The sequence below is a fragment of the Muntiacus reevesi genome, chromosome 11, assembly GCF_963930625.1.
Source record: "Muntiacus reevesi chromosome 11, mMunRee1.1, whole genome shotgun sequence".
Lineage (NCBI taxonomy): Eukaryota > Metazoa > Chordata > Mammalia > Artiodactyla > Cervidae > Muntiacus > Muntiacus reevesi.
The window spans coordinates 12,480,443-12,504,903 of record NC_089259.1 but is presented as its reverse complement, the minus strand read 5'-3'; the positions used below and the strand labels follow the sequence as shown (position 1 = coordinate 12,504,903).

Here is a 24,461-nt window from a genome sequence, read left to right as displayed (position 1 = left end):
AACTGTCACACATCAAAAGAGACGAAAGAGACACAGTGACTCAATGCAGTGTGATGTCTTGGCATGGATTATGGAACAGAGAAAGTACACGAGTGGAAATACTGGTGAAATGTGATTGGAGCCCGGAGTTGAGTTAACAGCGCCACGCAAGGCCTGTCTTCTCGGCTGTGACAAATGGGCTGTGGTAACATGAAGAGGTTAATGTCAAGGGAAGTTGGGTGAGGTGTTTACGGGAACTCTTTGTATTAGCTTTGCAACTTTTGTAAATCTCAAACTTTTCCAAAGTCAAAAAACATATTTTAAAAATTTAGAAGGCCTGGTAGGAGATAGACGTTGGCCAAGCCACTGGGACTGAAGCAGAGTTTGAGGGCCCGGAGTCCTGACTGGCTGGCCGCTTCCTCACTCTTGACTCCTTCCCCCTCTGCCTCCCTCCCTTCCTGTGACCCGAGGTCCCCCCGGCCTGCGTTTTGCAAACAACTGTCCCATAGAATGAAACCCCACATCCCGGACCTGTCTTCTGGGGCCCTGCACAGCCTCCCCCTTGCCTGGCCTTCACCATCGTCTGTTGACTTTCTGGTGGTGGTGATTTAGTCGCTACGTCGTGCCCGACTCTTGTGACCCCATAGACTGTAGCCTACCAGGCTCGTGTGTCTATAGGATTTTCCAGTCAAGAATACTGGAGTGGGTGGCCATTTCCTTTTCCGGTTGACTTTCTGGCCTCTCGTATTTATTTCCTTCATATACTCTGAAGGTGATTTCTTTTCCTCATTCAGACCACGACCTTCTTACTGATTTTGCACATGCGTCTCTCTCTTTTTCCAAGGCTTTTTTTCTCAGGCCTCTTCAGCCACAAAGGCTCTTCATTTTATACCCTTTTTACCTGGTCCTAAAATGCGGCTCCAGAGTCTCCTCCTCTCTGAAGTCTCTAAGGAAAGGGAAGGTGCTCTGAAAAAGATTTCTACAAGAATAAGTAGAAATTGACTGTGTGTGTGCAACTTTCCTCCAAGAGTTGACAGACTCCTTAAGGAACTGTCATTCATCCCTCTCTCTCTGCCAAATATCAAGCAGTACTGAGCACATAGTAGGTATTCAGTAAATATAGAATGGATGGATGAATCCTGGAATGGATGGATGGATGGATGAATAGCAGAAAATTTATTAAAACAAAGGTATTTTTTGAAGTTTAATTTATTTGAGTCTAGTTGTTATAAAGCTGCAAGTCAACATTTTAGTAAGCAAGTTGATCCCAGTTTGCCAACTTAAAAAGAGAAACATTGGGTTTTCAAGAGTAAATAACAATGTAAATTCAACCAGTGCATTGTGTACGTGCTAAGTCACTTTAGTTGTGTCTGACTTTTTGTAAACCTCTGGACTGTAGCTCACCAGGCTCTGCTGTCCATGGGATTCTCCCAGCAAGAATACTGGAGTGGCTTGCCTTGCCATCCTCCAGGGTATCTTCCTGACCCAGGGATCAAACCCGCATCTCTTGTTTCTTCTGCATTAGCAAGAGGATTCTCTACCACTAGCACAGCCTGGGAAGTCCAATCAGTATGTATGTACAAAATACTGAAGGTGGTTAGGTTTTATTCCTTTAAATCAGCGGTCCCTAACCTTTTTGGCACCAGAGACAGGTTTTGTGGGACGCAATCTTTCCACAGACGGGAGGAAGGTAGGGGATAGTTTTGGGATGATTCAAGCACATTCCATTTATTGTGTATTTTATTTTCCACCTCAGATTCTCAGGCATAGGATCCCGGAGGTTGGGGAATCCTGCTTTAAAATATCAAAAATTCTTCAGCATGCTTACTTTTACTGTAAATGAATTAAGTAGTGTGGTGTGCCTTTTCGGGCTGCTGGAGTTGTCAGTAAAGCATACATTTGTCTTCATTAGTCATTCCAAGGTGATGCTTTCTGATGCCGGTGGCCCAGCTATTCTCAGGCAGTTTAATTTGCCAATTACTATACCCATGGCTAAGAACAGATAGTGATTAGTTTCACATTTTGCTCACTGGGCAGCTTAATGTTCTTGTCACCTTACATTGAGTTTTAAATGTGCAAAGCACAAAGAGTGTCAAACGTTTTTCTCAGACTTGGTGGGTTGGCAGGGGGAGGGGGCTCATTCCTAGCAACTTGAATTGCTTCTGGATACAGAAATTGAAGGGCCTGATTGATTAATAAAAGAACAAGGTAACATGGCAGAACTACATCTAAGAAGGTAATGTGTGTATATATGTGTGTGTACATTACCTTCCTTGATGTATCTTTTCATCCTTTAGATGTCTCTTTTTCTTTTCTTTCACAGAAGCACCACTTGCTGGTTTATGGAATCAGAGTGCTTGTTTGATGGCATAGATTACTACCATTCAAGGGAACACAGGATGGTGGGATGTTATTTACAAAAGATCATTCAACTTTAGTAATTTCCTTCCTTGAATATTCTCAGGCATAACAGGCTCCCCAAAACACAGAATGGGATACATCATTTTTAACCTAATGGATATCCACTGCCTTATATTTTGGAGAGTTTTGCTCCAGCTTGACTTACTAATGCCTTCTTTCTAAAAATTGAGGTAGAAAGGTAGAAAAGGTTCCTTTGGAGAAAACCAAAACCACACCGGCAGTTTCCTCTGCTGTTCTTTTGCTTAACAGCGTGGGAGGGAAGTTGACTCATTTGTGGAGATTTAACCTAGTGCCATTATTAGCAGAAAAGATTATTTAACATTATAAGAAGGCATGGGGAAATGTCAGGCACACAACATCCCAAACATAAACTTTATTTGCTGTCCTCTCGAAGAATTTGTTTGCATATAATGTTGTTCACACCACTGATAACAGAAAATGTATTTAGTAACTACTCAGAATTAATATGCTGTAGTATGCATGGCTGCCTAATTTAATTTATCTCTGATTAAGCCTATTATGTTTGAGATCACTTTACAGAAGAGATTTTTTTTTTTTGCCAGCTGTAAGCTTATTTGAATTGTAATATAAGTTAATAATGTGTGAAATAACCAGTGGTGCCTACTTCTAAATGTTCTTTTTGCCAGCTGACTTCCTGAGATGATGCATACCCAGATCGTTCATTGGCATTTAGTTACTGTCTTGCCTGAAGACCAGATATTGGAATAAAGATGAAAACTATTTTAGGGGGCAGGGACAAGTGGCACAGTAGTACTTGAATTCTGAAATCCAGAGAGAAAGCCATTGCATTAGAAAAGTGATTGAAAATCAGTGATTGATCATCACATGACATAAAAGTCAACATATAACTTTTGGATGATTTTTGTCCTGAATGTATTCCTTCAACATGAAATAATCATGCGATTGCGTAGAGTGGGAACCTCAAGGCTTTGGCGATGATCTGGGCAGCTTTTGCCTTGAGGCCTGGGAAATTAGGTCTCTTCTGTGGGCCCAGCGTGAGAGAGGGAAGGACCCTGTACTGTGTGTGGCTGCGGTTCTCTGTCTTGTTCCCTGAGTTATATGCCAAGCTTGTCTTTTTGCTTCGGCTGAACCAGCTGTTTCATCTGCCAGTTTAATTCATCTTTTCAATGTCAAGAGTGGTTATCTCCAAAAAAAAAAAAAAAAGTGACTGAGCTCATTATGTCTCTTTGCTCAGCAGTTGGCTTCATATAGTTCACATTGCCCAGAATGTGAACTTTATTGTTTGTGTATATGCTTAAATTTGGTAGTCTGATTGCATCTTACCCACTTCCTCCTTGGAAGGTCTTTGGTTCTTTTTAAATGAATTAATTTGGCTGAGTCGGGACTTAGTGGCGGCACGTGGGGTCCTCGTGGCAGGCTGCGGGACCTTTCACTGTGGCGCAGACTCTAGTTGCCACGCTGGGTCCCTGGAGGGCAGGGGGCAGAGCACGTGGGCTCCGTGGTTATGGTGCCGGGGCAGGCTTAGTTGCTCCGCAGCTCAGGGGATCTTAGTTACAGGAAAGAAAGTGAAGTCTCTCAGTCATGTCCGACTCTCTGTGACCCCATGGACTGTAGCCTACCAGGCTCCTCAGTCCATGGAATTTTCCAGGCAAGAGTACTGGAGTGGATTGCCATTTCCTTCTCCACTTAGTTACAGGACCAGGGATCAAACCCGTGTTTCCTGCTTTGCAAGACGGATTCCTAATCACTGGACCACCGGGGAAGTCCCAGGCCTTTTCTAATTAGAAAGCTAGCCAGTCCTCCAAGGCCTTCTTTAAGTCCTACCTCCTCTGTGCAGGTTTCCCAACCGTCTCAGGCTACAGCCGCTTCCTTCTCTGAGCGTCCTCTATGAGGTCATTTGCTTCATCATCTAGTCACCTTTTCCTCTGTTCTACAGTGAGCTCCCCGAAGGCAGAAACCCTGAGTTTGAAATCACTGTGGCCCCACAGTACCTACCTAACACAGTTTCCATGCAAAAAAAAAAAAAAAAAAAATGTCAGTAGATGGTGGTGATTGATAATCAGAATGAAAACATGACAAGGAAGAAACATATCATGAACCCTAGTAGTGTTAATTGCTAAGTCATGTCTGACTCTTTGCCACCCCACAGACTGTAGCCCACCAAGCTTCTCTGTCCGTGGGATTCTCCAGTCAGGAATACTGGAGTGGGTTGCCATTCCCTTCTCCAGAGCATCTTTCCGACCCAGGGATTGAATCCTGGTCTCCTGCATTGCAGGCAGATTCTTTACCGTTCGAGCTACATTTAAAGTCGGTTTGTGGGCTCTCATTTGTTTTAAATGTGAGGTGGAAACTTGCATGTACTCTTTTAAAAAGTCAGAGATAATAAAGTAGCTTTCCCCTTGCTTTTTTTTTTTCCATTTATTTTTATGAGTTGGAGGCTAATTACTTTACAATATTGTAGTGGTTTTTGCCATACATTGACATGAATCAGCCATGGATTTACATGTATTCCCCATCCCGATCCCCCCTCCCACCTCCCTCTCCACCCGATCCCTCTGGGTCTTCCCAGTGCACCAGCCCCAAACACTTGTGTCATGCATCCCACCTGGGCTGGTGATCTGTTTCACCCTTGAATAGTATACTTGTTTCAATGCTATTCTATCAGGATATCCCACCCTCGCCTTCTCCCACAGAGTCCAAAAGTCTGTTCTGTACATCTGTGTCTCTTTTTCTGTTTTGCATATAGGGTTATCGTTACCATCTTTCTAAATTCCGTATATATGCGTTAGTATACTGTATTGGTCTTTGTCTTTCTAGCTTACTTCACTTCCCCTTGCTTTTGAATGACTCTTGCTAGACCTGTACTTTGAATCTCAGAATGGATGCCAAGCAGTGTTTCTTAGCCCTGGATAACATTAGAATAAGCTCTGAAATTTTAGACATCTATGCTGATGACCGGGTCTAAACTTAAGGTAAGTCAGGGAATGGTATCATTAAAAAAAAAAAAAAAAAAAGCTAACCAGGTGGCTTTAGTGAGAAGCTAAGACTGAGAACCACTGGTGTAAGGGAAAGTTAAGTCATTAAATGTGTTCATCTGTCTGCTGTTTGATGGTGTTCTACAGCTGGTTAGTGATGAAAGAAGAGTGCTTCTAATGAGAGGATTAACGTGGCAACTTTCTGATACAGGCAGCCGTTGTCACTTCCAATCCTTCTCTCAAGCTTCCAACAAAGGTGACTCAGAGTCTTCATTTGTCAGGGACTTGTGCTGGTTTGGGGCTCCCCTGGTGGTAAAGAGTCTGCAACACAGCAGACTCGGGTTTGATCCCTAGTTTGGGAAGATCCCCTGGAGATGGGAATGGCAGCCCAGTCCAGTATTCTTGCCTGGAGAAATCTGTGGACATAGGAGCACAGAAAGCCCCACACACAAACCTCTCAGTTGGTCCCTCTGCTGCTAACATGCTCAGTATTTGGATCCTATGGAACTGATAAACTTTTATGTTGACAGAATTGATAAACTTCCTCTTGAGAAGGAAATGTATTTTAGGGGTGGGAGTAGAGTATTTAATGAAAATACAGACATAATTAGAACTTAGCAGTGTTGAGGGGTGAGAGACATATCAAGAGAGAAAGAAAAAGAACGCTGCAACAGGTTTTGATAGAATTCTTGCAATTAAGGTGAAATGGGGAGAAGGGGAGCTTCATTGTCTGTATTGGGGATTGGCCCAAAAGTTCATTCGAGTTTTTCTTTTTATCTTACTGAAAAACCCAAATGAATTTTTGGCCAGCCCAATGGTTAACTAATGAACGTTGAAATATTTGTTCACTTTTATCTCCACTACGTAGCAGAATTAAAAATGATTTTGTAACATAAGAAGGCATAAAATGGAAACCCCGAGTGTGTAAATATAATCAACTAAATTATAAGCTACTTGAGGTTAGTTATTTTTAAAAGAAAACAAAAACTTACTGAAGGCTACATGGAAAGTTACAGAGCATCTGGCTCCTAGATCTTTTCTCTGGTAAGGTTCTTTGGCCTCCTTCCTACTAAATGCTTCCATTCCCAGCAAACGGCACCGTCTTTTCCTTTTAGATAAAAATAAATGTCGGTAGATTGACAGAAAAAATGAACATATTTTTCTATTAGAAATACCTTAATTGTTTGAATTTGTAATTGTACCTGAAAATATATTCATCTTAAATACCAATTTGAGGTATATTCTGGTATATAACGGTACAGTCCTGCCGCGTAAAGATTAATTTATCCCACAGTTATTTTCCATTCCGGTCATGTTGATCACCGAGCAGCCAGTCCGATTACTACATGGTTGATTCATTTCATTCACTGTCTGCCAAAATTGCCAGATGTGTCCCAGTAATATGTCTATCTTCATAACCAAATTAAATCCACTGACTTGGCAGCAGTTCAACCAGTGCTTTGGTGATCACCTGCCCAAGACATGGATGGTGCCATAGCTGAAACGTTAAACTAAGAAATAGCTGGTTTCACTGAAACTGTGATAGATTTTTTTTTCTCCCACTCTATAAGTTATATGCTGCTATAGGAGAAAGCACCAATAAATAAAACTCCCGACACATCACATTTATCCTTTTTTGCCTTAACCAAACATTTAGGTGAAGTAGTAAAACTCAGAGAAACATATTTTAGGATGAGAAACTGCAGATCAACTCATCCATCCTTTCCGGAATATGCTAATACGTAGTACCTGAAAAAAAAAAAAAACAAATGTGGAAAGGATTTGTAGGCGGTCCCTGTGGCTCAGATGGTAGAGCATCTGCCTGCAATGCAGGAGATCCCCATTCAGTCCCTGGGTCAGGAAGATTCCCTGAAGACGGAAATGGCAGTCCACTCCCGTACTCTTGCCTCGGAAATCCCATGGACAGGGGAGCCTAGCGGGCTACACCCATGGGGTCACAGAGAGTCAGACACAACGCTTTCAGGTTTGTAATATTCCAGGTAAAACAAAATCAAGCTCCTGCCTTAAATAGGGGAGGGGACAGGAATGATATGAAGAGTCATATTCCAAAATTATCCAACCACTGAACTCTTCACTGTGAATATCTGGAGGGACTTCATCCAACTTCCTAATTTTGTAGATAAATAAACTACAGAAAGGTTAAGGAACTGATCCAAAATAAAATAACTTCCTTGTAGGCCTTCTCCCCACACCCCACTTTCACATTGTCTTCCCTCGTGGCCTGTAAGTACTTCCCCTTGCTTTTCAGTGACTGACAAGTTGCTTCCAGGTGACCAGCCTGCCAGTGATCTGGGGCTTCCCTGGTGGCGCTCACGGAAAATAACCTGAATTTTTTAAGAGTTAAGGTTTCAATATCTTCTCGTGTTCTGATTTTAATAGCTTTAATTTATTGAGCACCTACAATATGTCAGGTTCTTTATATGCATTTTATGATTTCATCCACGTAACAGCCTGCAAAATGGATAGTAGTATGTCCATTTTCCTCTTGGAGAGATTATTTAGCTCCCTAAAGGTCAGACATTCAGTAAGTAGAAGAATTGAAATTAAAAACAAGGTCAATCTGACTACAAAGTTTTTCATCTTATCAAACTTAGAGATGGAGATGTGGTTTCAGCTACATTAGAATCATTCTTGTTGACAACGTGAATACCTTTTTAAAAACTAATTGGCCCATAGTTGAGTGTAGCACAGAGTAGAAAGAATTGCATAATTTTAAGTAGAGAAATTTGCAGGAAATGTACTTAGGAAAATAAAAATACATTGAAGTAATATATTAAAAGGACAACCAGCAAGCTGTCTTAAGAGGGATGAGGTGAGGAATACCTACATATATACATTAATATACATATGTATGTATATATACATATACATTTAGGCAGTAAAAGGGTGAGTACATAATTGGAAGGTGATCTGTGTGTATAGTTGCAAGAATCTCTTACGTGTATAATTTTTTGCTGGATAATGGTGATTTTTTTATATGAACTATGGATGCAAGTTGTTGAATGAGTAACCGGAGTCTCACAACTAACATCAGGTGGTAGAAATTAAGCAACTGCCTTCCAAGTGAATGCTCATTAGTTATCTTAAAGTCAGATTGTTCTGCTGTCTCTCTTCTTATTTAATAAACTTACATAGCTTTTCTTAAAATAGTATTTCTTTGGGCCAGCCCCCTTACTGTTCTGTTTTTAAATCAATTTCTTGATATCTGCTTCTTTTTTTCCTCCCCGCATCCCTCCATCTCTCCCTTCATCTCTCCCTCCTCCCTTTCCACCTCCCTCCTCTCCTTCCTTCCTTCTTATTTAAAAATGGATTCAGATTGACCTTTGGTCCAAATTTCTAGAGCCAGGATAATAATGAGATGCTGTAAAGATAAATTTATAGAGTCCAACTCACTTTGAACTTGTACTCCCTAGAAAATCACCGAGAATTGAAATGATTTTGACAGTACTGTACCTGAAAGTAGTTGTTAGGTAGTCAGTCATTGGTTTAGGGTAACCTAAGGTTCTCTGGATAAACTCCCTAGACTAGAGTGACGTACATAGTAGGTACATAAGTAACAAAGTAAAATTTATAAGACCGGGAGCTTGTGGCTCTGTCAGATTGAACACATGCATTTAAATCTCCTTATTCCAAAAATCTCCCTAAAATTTTGGCAAAGAATAAAAAAAAAGAAATACTATACAGAGATGGAGCCTGAGAGAGAGCAGAGAAGCAGGTGGTACTAAACAGGAGATGTGAGCTAACTTCGGGAAGCTGGCCCTGTGATGGCGGGGGGGGGCGGAGGCGGGGAGTGGTGAGGGGTACCAAGAGAAGCCTGCAGGTTTATTCTGCAGGATCCTGGGGGGCTCAGAATGGGCGTGCGGGTGAACCTGGAGGAGGCTGACACTAGTTGCAGAGAGATCAGTAATACTAGGTGAAAGAGTGCACGGACGAGCTTGGCCCTGTTCCTGTCCCACCCTCACACAGCCGCTCCCAAACCTCTGTCCCTGATGGAGGCTTGGGGTGTAGTCTTGGGCTCAGAGCTACTCCAGACTCAGGAAACTGAAGCCTAGGATAGAGAGGGGAAACCAGGGGAATTCAGTGCAACTCCATAGAGTGAACAGGGAGGTGAGACCCTCCCGGGCTATCCTACAGCCGAGCCCCCAGAACATTTGTAGCCACGACAGGCTCCGTAGACAGGAGCTTAAAGGATTCTTATCTAGGGAAATTACGTGTCTGGACTGGCATTTGGAGTCCCTATGGAGATGGCTGGATTCCCACCCAGCTACCTCAGGGAACGCCTGGTGGACAAGCGTACTTGCCCCAGTGAGGGTTTCCAAGCAGTTGTGTGAGGACTCACCACCGCTAAAGGTAAATAAGTTCTTTGCATTACTTATATATAAAACCTATGATGAGTATCACATATAGATGTGAGTATCTTAAGTGTAAGTCAATAGTGAGAAAGTAACCAAATATTTGAGTATGGTTCCCAATAGAAAATATAGAATAAAATATTGAGATCAAAATAGAAATGGGTTAGGGGGCTTGGAAAAATATCGACAATTCAAGAAGCAAAAGAAGAGCTTTTAAAAATCTATAGTGTCTTCAGAAAGATGGGAGACAATGTGACATCCATGAAGTAAAAGATAAATTCTATAAAAAACAATCAGAAAATGAGAAAAAGATCTTGGAAATTAAACTCATAGTTAAAACCAAAATTATTCAGAGGTGTAAAAGGTCATGTCAAGCAAACTTTCTAGAAAGTAGATTAGCAGGCAGCAGTTATAGCAGGGTGGGGGAGAGAAGGTAAAAAATGGATTGGATCAGCCCACCAGCTTCAGCATTTTACCATAGATAGTTCCCAAAGGAAAAATAGGAAAAAAAAATGGTGTATTATATCAAAGAATAATACAGGAAACATTTCAAACCAGAACAATAGGAATTTCCAGTTTCAAAGGGGAGAAAGTGCCCAGAAGAGTGGATAAGTAAAGAATTTTCATTAAAATTCTTTGAGGTTTCAGCATCCCAGGGACTTAAAGGAAGATTCCTAAACCTTCCAGAGAAACAAACCAGGTCACAGATGAAAGGTCAAGAGAACAAGTGGCTTTCAGACTTCTCAACCGCAATAAAACTGGATGCTAGAAGACAGTGAAACTCAGCCTTCAGAGTTCTAAAGGGAAATAATTTTACTTAGAAAGCTTAATTAACAGGCAAGCGTGAGAGTGGAAGTTAAGACATTTTTCAGACACACAAGAAAGGTCTCAACAAATTTACCTCCCGTGTACCTTTTCTCAGGAAGCTACTAGAGAATGAGCTCCACAAAATGAGGCTGTAAACCAAGCAAGAGGCAACCATGGAATCCAGGAGGCGGGGCACCCAGCACAGGCGAGAGGTGCAGGGATCGCGCCAGATGGTGTTAAAAAGAAGCCCCAGGACAAGAGGTGGGCAGCTGGCCTGCGGAACCGCTAGCCTGGACGGACTGAATGGGAGGCCTGGGGAAGGACAGACGGATCTGAGAGGGTCGCAGACCGCGTTGCTCACGTCAGAAGTGGTGGTAACAGGGCTATGATAGTTCCTTTAAAAGCTAGTAATAAATACACACAAAAAGGAAGACAAAAGACGGCACAAATGAAAAGGATTGAATAATCTAGGACGCGTGTGACTTAAAAGTAAACGATATTGCATGGCATAACAATGTAAACAAAGAATATCAATTTAACCCCAGATTCCAATTTAGCCAACTGGAAAGAGGAGAGAAGAATGCCCTTTGGGAGTGGTGATGGTATAAGAGTGTCAAGTTTTCCTCATTTTGCAGAGTAATAAGACATTAGGTCAGCTCTACAGACGATCATTTAAGAAATATCAGTGTACATGTATCACTTAAATATGTGGAATCTTAAATATATGTAACTTTCAGAATTGAGAGTTACAAGCAGTATCCTCTTCCACCTGAAGGAGGGCTGGGTTAGATTCACTGGCTAGCTTTCCTGCCCTGGACCAGCCCCTAGGTATAACCATACTGAAAGTAACCAGCTGGGGCAAAAGTCTTACCCGTACTGGAGGCTACTCACTTAGGCAAAGCATCATCTTTCATAATAAAAGCAAACCACACACACACACACACACACACACACACACACACACACACACACACACAAATTGTGGATTCTGAAGAGGAGGAGGGAGTGGCAGGGACAAGGAGGGTGAGGGGTAGCTGGTTTGGGTTATAGGCCTCTTATACCCTGCGTGCCTTTTTAAGCTCTAGGCATGTGTGACTTTGAAAAGTTTTAGGTTGGTTTTTAAATTTACTGGAATCAGAAGCAGAGGCTATAGAAGTAAAGTACACAGTACCCCTCTCCCAGAAAGAGAAAAAACAGGGAAAGAAGAAGAGGTCAGTGGTGCTTTTCTTGATCTCTTTCAGGACTCATTTCTCTATCTCACGTCTAATGACAAAATAGGGGCCTGAGAACCGTCTACCAGTCTCACTCCAGCTGACATCTCCTGTCATCTGCAACCAGCCCCCGTGTTCTGTGCTTAAACTCTACTGGGTCACTTCATGTTCCCTTTATAATGCCTGTATTTTCCCTCACCTGAACCTTTGCTTATATAATTGGTGCAGTGGTAAATACTTCACCTGCCAATGCAAGAGACAGTGGGTTCAATCCCTGGGTCAGGAAGACCCCTTGGAGGAGAAAATGAAAACTCACTCCAGTATTCTTGCCTGGAAAATTCCATGGACAGAGGATCCTAGCAGGCTACAGTCCATGGGGTCACAAAAATATAATGCATAGTTATATTCACCTTCCATTTATATATATCCCCCCCAACACACATACACATCCCTTCCCCAAATCCCCTGGTTCCACCTGCATCTCTTCCTGTTTGTATCGCAGCCCGGACCCCCTCTCTGGATCATAACATCCTCCCTTTTCCTTTAATTCCTCTTGCTTTATCCTTGGCACCACTGACCACACATGGCTTTCAATCAGTTGTATTTTCTTCCCCTTGTCGAGTCTGTTCAGAGTTAGCAGGTAGCAAGAGCAGGAACCATACTGCACAGATATTTATTCCTCTTCCAGAGGCTGCAGAGTTCTGATATAAGCCAGGTACTGCCTCAGATAATAATTAAATGAATAAATGAATCTTCCATTACATGTGAAATCTGTTCAGTCATATGGCCTGATGCTAAACATCTGTATCTGTATAAATAAATATTACTGGAAGGAAAGGAATTTATGTGCCTTTTTGTTTTAAGGAAGCGGATGTGTTTTCTCCTAAAAGAGGAAGCTCATACTCAGAGCCCAGAGGGTTAACTGCTCCCTAAAATTTTTGCTTGTGTTTCCTTTGTGGGGAATGTGGGAAAGTTCACCCAGAGGGTTTATATTTGACTCTGCAGGGATTATAGGGTAGCTTGGAATTGAGGGCAATGTCAGTAGAATGTTGCCTTGGTCTCAGGGTAGAGAAGCTTTTAGATATTCCCCTGTAGTTGGTGGACATAGCCGTGTCTAAGATGTAGCAGAAAAGGATAAAGCGCTAATATAAAGCAGTGCATGTGTGCTCAGTCCACTTAGCTGTGTCCGACTCTGTGCAACCCCATGGACTAGCCTGCCAGGCTTTTCTGTTCATAGGATTCCTCAGGCAAGGCAAGAATACCGGAGTGCGTTACCAGACCCTCCTCCAGGAGATTTTCTCAACCCAGGGATCAAACCTACGTCTCTTATGTCTCCTGCATTGGCAGGCAGGTTCTTTACCACTAGGGCTACCTGGGAAACCAGTATGAAGCAGATTTTCAGTAAATAGTCAGTGATAACACAGTTATTGGTTGACCAGCCACTAGGATTCCCACCCACAGCTTTGTACCTAATTGCTCTTTCTACTTCATCAGGCTTTATACCACGCTGCCCACATCTCCTTATAGCCACACAGATGATGCCCTAACAAATTAAATCACAAGATGAATCTAAAATGTTCCCTTTGTGAAGATAACAGAGTGCCCATCTGTATTATGGTGTATGTGAACAGCAGAGTAACTATGAGCCCATTAGCAAGAATGAGGTAGATCTCTACATTCTGATATAGCAAGGGCTTTAATATATACTGCTAAAGGAAAAAAGTAAATGTGGAATAAGATGGCCTTCTTCATGTCTACTCAGATACCATCTTTTCCATGAAGCCCGCCTTAACCACTGCATTTATAGTTGGAAACATGTGCCCTCCACTGCTGGCTCTTTCTTTATTACCATTTATTCTCATTTGACATAATGTGTATTTGTTTGTGAGGTAGCTCACCCAGTCGAATGTCAGGGGATGAGGGATGTTGCATGTTTTATTTACTGATTCTCCTCCTGGAAAAATAAATGACTGGAATGAATGAATTTGTGTGGGAAAGCTGATTATTGGCACAGAAGGTTACTATTTGCATAGAATTTCTAGAAACCGACACAGACCTAACAGTAGTTCTCCCTATACAACATAGGGCATGCGGGAGGAAGGCAGACTCTTACTGTTTCTATCTTAGCCATGGACGTGAGTCACTTTGTAAAATAAGGACACAAGTGTAGTAGAGAATCCGTCTAAAATGTTTCTCCACTGGCTATAGTAAAATGCAAGTTCTTTAGTCAGCACTGCTTATTTCTGTTCCTGAGATAATGGACGCCAGTCAGAATTTCTCTTCTTTCCGGAAGTCAAGTTGTATATGGACCACCATTCAAGTCCACAGTTTATATTTTATGAAGCCTTTACCAAAAGAGACTTTTTATTTTCCATCACAGTAAACCATCTGTACTTACATTGTGGTGAGGAAAAATTGGGTTTCTAGGTCAGATATATTTATATCTTCTGAGTCTCAGCTAAGTGACCTGTGGCAGGTTGCTTAACCATCCTAAGTCTTAGTTCCCTTCCCTATAATATTGGGTTAATTGTTCTTAAAAACAAAGGATATTGTCCAAGCAAAATGAGGTGAAATGTGTGTATCCAGGGCCTTGCAGTATCTAGTGCAAAGCAAGGCTCAGTAAATGTTAAGTTCTGTTTTCCCTGAAGAAGCTGACCCAGGAATATTCTTATCCCTATTGACTCAAAGCATCATCAAGGTCCCAACATCACTGAGGACTTTATTAGAAATGCAAAATTTCAAGCCCCAGCTGATCCAATGAATCAGAATTAGATGTTGCCGTTTAACAAAATACCCAGGTGATTCCTAGGCACAGTAAAGTTTGAGAAGCTCTGTTTTTATGTTTCTTACAGCAGTGTTCCATACAGGCTCGTATTAGTCTTGTTTTTTGTGTTCGGTATTTTGTGAGATGTATTTTGAGGTCTTAGAGTCTTCCAGATGCCGGGAGGCACTGTCCTAACTGGTAAAGAGTCCACCTCCAATCTGGGAGACCTGGGTTTGATCCCTGGGTTGGGAAGATCCCCTAGAGAAGGGAAAGGCTACCCACTCCAGTATTCTGGCCTGGAGAATCCCATGGATTGTATAGTCCATGGGGTTACAAAGAGTTGGACATGACTGAGTGACTTCCACACACTCACACAGAGATAGCAAACAGCTTGCCTGGGATCACACCGTTGGTTTGCAGGCGAACCAGCCCTGAGGCCATGTCCACACCTGCCCCTTTTTATCAGGCTGTTATCCAGAACACTATCCCCCTGCCCTAGATTATACCAGGGCCAGCTGCTGGACAGTTAGGAATCATCCCAATGCCTTAGAACACGCTGAAAATATGTAAACTGCTGAATTCTAAACCTTCTTACCTTGCAGAGACCACAGGAAAGACCTTTGTCCACACTCTTTCCTTATTTCCCCTGCTTGTGGACAATGCTGGTACCTCCCCATGTGGCCCCACGTGGCCCGTTGAGGCACCGCACGCCCCTCCTCTTGGGAACTACAGGTCACAAACCGTCTTTTCAGTGACACGTGTCTCCCAGGCTGTTAGCCATGTCATTGTTCACTCACTCAGTCATGTCCGACTTTGCAACCCCGTGGACTGCAGCCTGCCCGGCTCCTCTGTCCATGGGATTTCCCAGGCAAGAATTCTGGAGTGAGCTGCAGTTCCTTCTCCAGGGGACCTTCCCGACCCAGGGATCTAACCCACGTCTCCTGCATTGGTGGGCGGACTCTACCACTGAGCCGCCTGGGCAACCCCAGCCCTGGATACGTTTGAAAACAAGCTGCCCCCGTGAAACTCTTTTTCCTGGTGAAGTCCACCTGCCAGTCCTTCCCATTCACCTTGGCGACTGTCGTTTCATTGAGAGAAGTGGTGAAGGGGGCGCAGCACAGCCAGATGTTCTGGTGGGCATGGCTAACAGGCTGAAACACAGGCAGACGCTTAAGCCACCTCATCAGGCTGAACTTACTTTTAAATAAAGACGATCAAGGAGAGCCGTGAACAGGGCTGTAAATCTGCTTAGCGCAGTCTGACTACATTGAATGCCAGTAATGCTCCTTAAGCATAAGCTTTGCATACTCCAGAAACTGCTATTACAAATGCTTAGGACCTCCAAGATAATGGAACCATTTGAATTGAAACACACAAAACTTATTTACAGTATTCTGAGACATCCAGGAAACAAGTGAAAACCTGCCACCCACATCCATTCATTTCTTCCCTGTGGCTTAATACCGTGTGTGTTTCAGGTCCAGGGAGCGGCTGTCAGGTCCCCCAGCAGCTTCCCTCACCACGTTTGCATTTACCGCTTGGGCTTCCCTGCTGTCTCAACAGTAAAGAATTCGCCTGCCGATGCAGGAGTCACAGGAGACACAGGTTCAGTTCCTGGGTTGGGAAGATTCCCTAGAGAAGGAAATGGCAAGCCACTCCAGTATTCTTGCCTGGGAAATTCTGTGGACAGAGGAGCCTGGCGGGCTACAGTCCATAAAGAGTTGGACATAACTGAAACGACTTGAGTTTTTCTTTTTTCTTTTTCTTCTCTTCTGCTTTCAAAAGAATCTTGATGTATGGAAGTGAGCTAACTGAAGCTGAAGTTCATAGAAGCAAATATTAAAAAGAGTATAAAAGGGATTTTTATCCCTATGACTCAGAAAAAAAATACAATAAGGAATATCTATTTCAGAAATATTCCACATGTGTTAGGTAAAATGATGAGAACAGAGATAATAATTTCATGGTAGCGTTTCCCTTATAAAAATTTTTGCTACAGTTTTATTAAGGAATTAGGATTCGATTAGCAGCTTTTAATTAGAAATATAAGACAAGGAAAATTTTCATTATTTTATGACTATCAGTTGTGCTTCCATAAAAAAATAAACCCTTGTCACTGACCACTCCCACACACACACAGAAAGGTAACTGTGTGAGGTGATGGGTATGTTAACTGTTTTATTGTGGTCATCATTTCACAATATAATGTGTGTTGATTAAAAAAATTAACCAATAGTCAATCTAAGAAAGAAGTGTAAATTTTATTCATACCAACCTGGGGATTATAACCTGAAAGACAATTGAGAACTCTGAGAGCTGTTCCAAAGATGTAAAGCGGGGTGGTTGGTGTATATGTGACTTTTGGAGAAGGGAGTGCATGCAATTAAGCAAGCATTTTGGAAGAGAAGTGTTTCATGGTTTTAGGGCTTTTCTACATTCAGAGGATGCAAGGATCTGAGAGCTGATAAAATTTTCTCCTAAAATATCTAGTGATCTTAGGGTCAATTTTGCCAGTTTTCCTAGAGCACAAAGTACTGCATCCTGATCTTTGCCTCAAATTCCTTTGAGGGTGTGTTGTAGGTCAGCAACTGCAGTGGTTAATGACTTGAGTCTTGTAGAACTAGATGGTGAACAACCCTCTTTATTTTACAGTCCCTCCTTTTCAGTCTTAATTTCACCCACGGTTTTGGAGGCATACCAGGACCAGTTTGTCTCACGGTGCTAGGAATGCTCATTTCCAGGTCAGGCAAGGATTTCCTTGATAGGCTTCTCAGAGTTCTGTTAGTGTACTTGGTCTCATTAACAGTAGCCAAAAGCCCGATTTTATAGGTAAGGGAACCAAGACCCTGTTATGGTTCAGGAGATGGTTTTCTCTAATCCACATCTAGAGTTATACTTGCCATCATGGATGTTAATAGAACTCTGTGTTTGGTTAATTGTTTCAAGTCACCTGGTCATCATTTTTTTTTTAATCACTTTTCCATTTATCATTGCATTTGATAGTGCAAGAAACAATAATCTTGTAAAATAGAATACAAGTAGTATAATACAAGTAATATAGCTAGTAACATTAACAAGATCGTAAATGTTTAAACTAAGAACTTCCTTTAGTGCAGCCCAGGATCTCCTTGATCTTTTGATCAGTCTCTTCTGCTCCAGCCACTATCTTTAAGGGAAATAATATATTGGCTTTGTATATGCAGAGATGTGTCCACATACAAGGCAAGTGGTGAGTCACCGTGACCCCTTACCGGATTGAGAAAGGAATGCTTATCTTCCAAGGAGTCACATGGCTGGTGCCAGAAGAGAAATTGATCTTTATGGTTGAACTGGCCTTTTTGCCATTTGGGAGGTCTGGTTAATACATGAAGCCGCTTCACAGTGTCCACTCGAGGGGAGGGAGGAGGCCCAAACAGGCAGAGAGAAAAAAAATTGCATTATTATTTTGTCATACGTATTGGGTTGGCCAAAAAGTTCCTTCGAGTTTTCCCATAAGGTGTTATGAAAAAGCCCAAACAAACGTTTTGTTTGATCAGCCCAGTATATCAAATAAAATTGTATGTTATACAATTTTGTCAGTTATACTTTGATCAGACTGGGGGTGGAGGGACTTACTTGTCATGACCGCAAAAGGAAACTTGGGCTGCAGATAGCAGGAGTTTGCTTTCCACATGTGGCCCGATCAGATTCAACATTACTGCCCGAACAGTCTCTGAAATTTGACTTGTGGTGTGGCCTGCAAAAAAAAAAATAATGACAGCATCCCCTGAAGCCACATGCTTGTTGCTGGGTAGGTATTTTGTTTGATTGCTCCCTGACCCTATTCCAAGAAACCTAATTCGCCCGAGGGAGTCTCACACAGGAAAAGAGTGTTTGCATCTGTTTAGGGAAATGTGCCCGAAATAATGACTTAAAATAATGACTTATTTAGAACACGGAACCGAATGGAATGGAATGGATTGATAAGCCAGTTTGAGCAAGCGGAGAGCCACCCAGGCCTCGCTGTTATAAAGGAGCCCTGCAGCAAAGCATTTTGCCCAGACCATCTGCCAAGCCCCATCTCCATTCAAGCAACATTCTCTCTCTAAGCTCTGTTCAAAACTCCTGCTCTTCCAAACGCCTCGAGGCAGGAGATCTCTTCTTAAGTTGCACTTAGACTTCTGAGATGGTGCGGATTTCTCGGTTCAGCCCTGCAGACCCCAGGGTAGAAATTGCTCTCCGAGGTATGTTACCCATTTTAAACTTCCCTGAGCCCTTCTGGTGACCGCAGCGTGCTGGGTGGTGAAGGTAGTGCGATGCCTGGAAGGTAAAGCCTGCTCTTGGTGGTCGGGAGAGGTGGCGGGTGTGGACGAAGCCTATCTTCCCTCCAGGGAGAGCTGGGCTCAGCTTCTTTCTCACTTATTGAACTTAAAATGAACCGGGCAGTCAGAAGTAAGGGGCTGACATCTCATCTAGCAGAATGAAGGATGAATTGAGGCAATGAAAAAGGAGGGAAAGAAAACACTGCCCTGCCAGGCTCTTTTATGCTGCTTCATTTCCCATTTCTGTGGCTTTGTCTTTTTTTCTTTTCACTCGTCTGCCAAGGAAATATAGTTGATTTGTTTATATAACCCTAGCCTTCAGGTTGGCAGCAGCTCTGAAGTGTCAGAGGTTACAACAAAAACTTCCTAAAATAAATCTTGAAAATCCACAGCTAGATTAATTTCTTTCCTGCTTAATCTTTCTCTGTATTTAATACCCAAAACAAACAAACAAACAAACAGCTCAACCATTGACCATGATTCAGTTAGCAAGTTTGAGCTGAAAATTCTGTTCTTGCAGGGTGGTCCTGACAGTTGCCCTTTTTTAAAAAAATGTAGATCTGTCTTTGCACAATTAGCAAATTATTAAGTGACCTTTCCTTCAGAGTCTGTAAGCACTTGCTTGTTTCCACTAATAAGAGAATGTGTTTTACAAGGTTCACGTTGATTAATTGACAAACGCTGATAAAATCAAAGCAGGGCTAAAATGCAGCGCACCAGCTGCAGTTTAATTTACTTTTGGTCGATAATGTTTCAAGGGCCTATACGTTTATGGTTTCACCTTTCAATAAATATTACTGTCATAAGTAATTGAAACATCCATTGTGGAAATGTCTCTCTGAGGATGACTGTCAGGAACCCTAGCTAGGATGAAACATTTCTATATCTGTGTATGTTTTTTCTGCTCAATTAAAAGCACCAGTTGCTGTGAGCATTTTAAAGATGGATCCTTTCTATTTTATGTGAAATGAACACTAACCTCTTTTAATGTATTTTGAAAATCATGTACCCTTGATTAACCTAAGTATAGAGTTCCAAACATTCATGGAGTTCCTAAGCCATAAAAATAAATACCTAAGTGCTCTAAGCTACTAGGCTTACTCACACCATTCACTAGATGCCTGATCGTCTTAGCTCCTTGCCATCTAACTCTTTGGGCAGCTTTGCTGTGCTTCATTAGAGGCCTATAGCTGACTGCTTACTGTCCATGTGTTTTGGGCATCAGAGATGCTGGGCCAAACCCACATTCCTGTTTTTGCTTATGAGTAAGTAGCTGTCCATCTCCTGCATCCCAGGCCTGACCTGGAGGTGCCAAGGATCCCAGAGGAAGGGAAATGTACCCTGGGTCACACTGTCCTGCAGAGTCCCCACTCCTGTCCTGCGGTGGTCCACACTCCCCGGATAGGTCACGGCTCTTATGCTCAGGAACACCCTAGCATGTATTAATAGATTCAGGACTCCCACCCATCTGATAGTTGTGTTTTGGACATCTTCAGAAGTCCGGCCTCATCCACAATCCTGGGAAATTAGATATCCTTCAAAGGTAGCTTGACATACTCTTATCAACAAAGTCATTCTAACTCAGCAAATATTTGCCAGTTCTACTAAATGCCAGGTCCTGCACTGGGCCCTGAGGAAGGATATAAACCCAGACTCTCTACCCCGCCGGAACTTACAGTATCTGATCATAACTCTCAATATTTGCAGTTTGTTATTTGAAAGATGTCTTTACGCAGTTTGCCAAATTTTGAGGGATCCCCATAGTGTGCCTGCCCCTGTTCTAGGTGTCAGTAAATATTCCAGATGTTTTCTTTCTCTAGTAATTAGCAGAGACCCCTACGTCCTGGTGGCTCCCTAAGGCAAATCTCATTTGTGAGTGTTCTGTGGGAGCTGCCTCAATGGTTGGTTGGGTAACAGCCGTTCTCAAGGGTACCACAGCTGCCGGTTCTGAATTGATGTCAGTGGAACTGAGCTGAGACCATCATTCTGTCGTCATTCTTCAGTCTCTAAGTTGTGTCCAACTCTTTGCGACCCCATGGACTGCAGCACACCAGGCTTCCCTGTCCTTCACCATCTCCCAGAGCTTGCTCAGACTCATGTCCGTCGAGTCGGTGATGCCATCCAGCCATCTCATCCTCTGTCATCCCCTTCTCCTCCTGCCTTCAGTCTTTCCCAGCATCAGGGTCTTTTCCAGTGAGTCAGTTCTTCTCATCAGGTGGCCAAAGTATTGGAGCTTCAGCTTCAGCTTCAGTCCTTCCAATGAATATTCAGGGTTGATCTCCTTTAGGATTTACTGGTTGGATCTCCTTGCAGTCCAAGGGACTCTCAGGAGTCTTCTCCAGCACCACAGTTCAAAAGTATCACTCTAAATTCAGTCAGAGGATACATTGCCTTCAGAATGGGCATTGAAGATCCTGGGGGATGAGGGAGTTGAGGACAATATGGGCCACTTAGAATCAAGCTGACTTTGGAATGTAGAGGCACATTAAGCTGACAGGCCAGGGCTGAGGGCTGGGCAGAAGTCACAGTGGGCCAGTAAATGATAGAATTCAAAGTGACTGACCGGAAGGTAAGACTAGAAGGCAGACTAGTGGAGGCCGCCAGTTGGAAGAGATCAGAGCAGGTGAGTCTTTGGAACCGTCAGCCCAGCCAGCTCATGTGCATTGCGGAACCCCAGCCCCTGCTGGTGGGGTGGATGCAGCCATCACGGGAATGAGGCTTGAGGATGGTAAACCTCTGTCACTGAACTTGGTCACAAGAAGTAAAATGTGCCTCTAGTCACCTAGGTCGCAGGCTGGGAGCAAACTGGAAAGTGTGACAGAGAATTTCTGAGTGTGGGCTCAGCATGTTCTCTCAGCCCAGACGTCATTAACGATGGTGTCTGGCCCGACGTAGACACTGTTCCGCCAAAGTGACCTGCATCTGAAGAGGGAGGCAGGTTCCAAAATGAAGCAGTTTGTACACAGCAGTATAAGAAGTAAATTGCCCTGGCACTTAATGGAGACACACACACACAAATCCACAGGCGTGTCAAACACATAAGGGGGAGGATCATGTCTAAATGATGCACGTGTTGCCCCTTTGTGGGCGTCGTTCCCTCCCTTGTCTTCTTTCCTGTGGGGTCCACTGAGCAAGAAGAGGATGGAGCTACAGTGACCCTGGGAGGGTGGACGTGTGTGTGGGTAGCTGTCAGCGGGCTGGAGAGGTTTTCGTTGTGGGAGCATTTGGAAGGAAAGAAATGAGGAAAGAAGGGTAGAGGATCAAAGCCCCTCAGAAGTCCCCGGTTTAAGTCCAGGATCTCAGTGTCTCTCCGGCTCTTCCCTCGGGAAGGTGCTGCCTCCCATCCCCTGGGGGCTCTCTCAGGCTGATGGTGATGGCTGCCAGTGGGAAGAGTGGGAAAGGTGATCCCAGGAGACTTTTTTTAAAAAAATGTCCCACATCACAAAGTTGGGCAGGGGGGACAAGAGAAAGACCACCCCTCACCACCAAGCAGGCATCCGTCGTGCCCCCTGCCATTCTGAGCCCTGAAGCCAGGACGGGCCCACTCACACTCCTGAGTCAGTATTCTCTGTTCTGACACTAGGTGGGGCATTGTTATTATTACAAGGGCTCCAACACGTGCAAATATAAATCCCAGAAGGATGATAACATTTCTTTAGAACATCACGTTGTGCTGTCCAATCAGAGGACACTGGGGGAGGAAGGCCAGAGCCAAGTGTGTAACCCACACCCGGGCCTTTCCTCTCCGCCTGGGAGAACCACGACCAGCCCCAGGTCAGGCAGTGAGTCAGCAGCAGACCTGGGGCCCCAGGCAGCCCACACACCCTCCTGGGGAGGAGAGGGACACATGGATCCGGGGAGACACACGCTCAGCTCTCTGAAGCCGCCTTCTTTTACAAGGGGAATAATAAGAGGGTTAATCCCCGAGGCTCATCTTCCTAAATCCATTCTCGCCACAGCTTGGCTCTGCTTGTCCGTGGCTCAAAGTAAACACTGCACACAATCCGGACACTTGGTTTATCTCTTTAACCTCTCTTGCACACACAGGCACGCACACACACATACACTTACACATATGTGTACACCTCTTTGAAAGAAATACCAATATGAATGAATTAGCTTCATTTTGTAAAATGTGAAGAAGCAAATGTGTAACACTATTATAATTAGGTTCCAGCTGCCTTAAATTTCCTGTAGGCTTTTAACTCCAGTATCGTCAGCATATAGCAACTGTGGAAACCCAGTAAACTCCTGTCCTCCTCTTGGTCTCAGCCTCTCAGCACCATCTTCACTTGGGCATTAGAACCTAAAGTTTCCTCCTTCCGGGTCTTCCCAGGGGACCTTGCTTCCCTCTTTCTTGTCCCTCTGCAGCAGGAGAGGGATGCAATACGAAATGTGAAGGCTGCATGGGATTAAATGACTGGGAGAAATTGATCAGTTTCTCCTTGCTGTCTTCCCTTCTGAAGCAAAATTCTTGCACACTCGAGTTGATAGCTCTTGGCAAACTTTTTTCTTAATAGACCCTCTTTCTTTGAATTTAACTTATATTTTAAATAGACCAAAAAGCTATGATGATTGCAGTATGCTTTTCCGAATGGCAGTGGTAGCAGTTCTCAGTTGGAAACATCTGCAGTGCTAATTCCAACTATTATTTCAGTTATGGACACATTCTCTGTTTCTCTGTTCCTGCCAGGGTACCATATTTAAAATATATAGATGCATTTCCTCATTTGGCGGTGCCGGGTCTTAGCAGCAGCATGCAGGGTCATTTTTGGTTGTGACATGCTGGATCTTTTTATGTGTGGCATGAGAACTCTTAGTTGGGATCTAGTCCCCTGACCAGGGATTGATCCCAGGCTCCTGCTTTGGGAGTACAGGGCCACTGAACCACCAGGGAAGCCCCTCTACCAAGGTAACTTTAAATCCTCTCTTTCTTGTGACATGTACTTCTGAAATGTGTAGGCTGCTTGTGAGAAAGCCAGGCCAGTGAGAAAGAAACCATATAGTTCGTGACTTTTATTTCATGTTAAGACTTCACAAAATTGAATCCTTTTGAAGGAAATTTTAAACATTCAGTGATAAGCACTTGGTGTGGATGGGCTGGTGTGATTTTTCCCCTGGCTTGGAATGCTCTCCCCTGCCTACCCTAATCTTCTTCATCCTTTAAGACCCAGCTCAAATGTCATCTCCTCTGCTGAGCATCAGCCCTCCCTGCTCCCGCGTCCCCTTCCAGAATCCTCGCTCGCTCTTCTGCGCCATCAGAGCGTTCGATTCATTCCATGAGAACATAGTTCCAGCACATTTGGACCAGTTACACGTGTCCGTGCTGCCAGCCCAGTCGTGGGCACCCTGAAGGCAGGACCAGCAGACAGTGCCTGACTCATCTCCCATTACCTCCCTGCTCAGAGCACAGAAGATGAGGTGCCCTGGGAGCTCTGTACATATTTATGAGGTCAACCCATTGTATCAGCACCAGCTCTTTTAATATAAGGCTTCTGAGTTTGGGGAAAGTGTATCAAGTAAAGGTATAATTTTAAAACTATGGTCTTCTGGAATTTTCGAAAGAAAGCGTTTTATATTCTTATCTTGAAAGGGAAAGTTGTACGTAGGACTTTGCATATATTATTGCCATGCATCTGGGGATACTG

At 43.4% G+C, this 24,461-nt stretch overlaps 1 protein-coding gene across 3 annotated transcripts in view; it reads left to right on the top strand.

The window, feature by feature from the left end:
- The first annotated feature begins 18,563 nt into the window (after positions 1–18,563).
- The window catches only part of ENOX1 (ecto-NOX disulfide-thiol exchanger 1), a 281,652-nt gene continuing 275,754 nt past the window's right edge, over positions 18,564–24,461 (top strand). For all 3 annotated transcript variants that reach the window (XM_065902210.1, XM_065902209.1, XM_065902211.1), the window contains exon 1: positions 18,564–18,735. In XM_065902210.1, the coding sequence (XP_065758282.1) occupies positions 18,678–18,735 (58 nt within the window). In that variant the 5' untranslated portion in view covers positions 18,564–18,677. The remainder of the gene's footprint in view (positions 18,736–24,461) is intronic.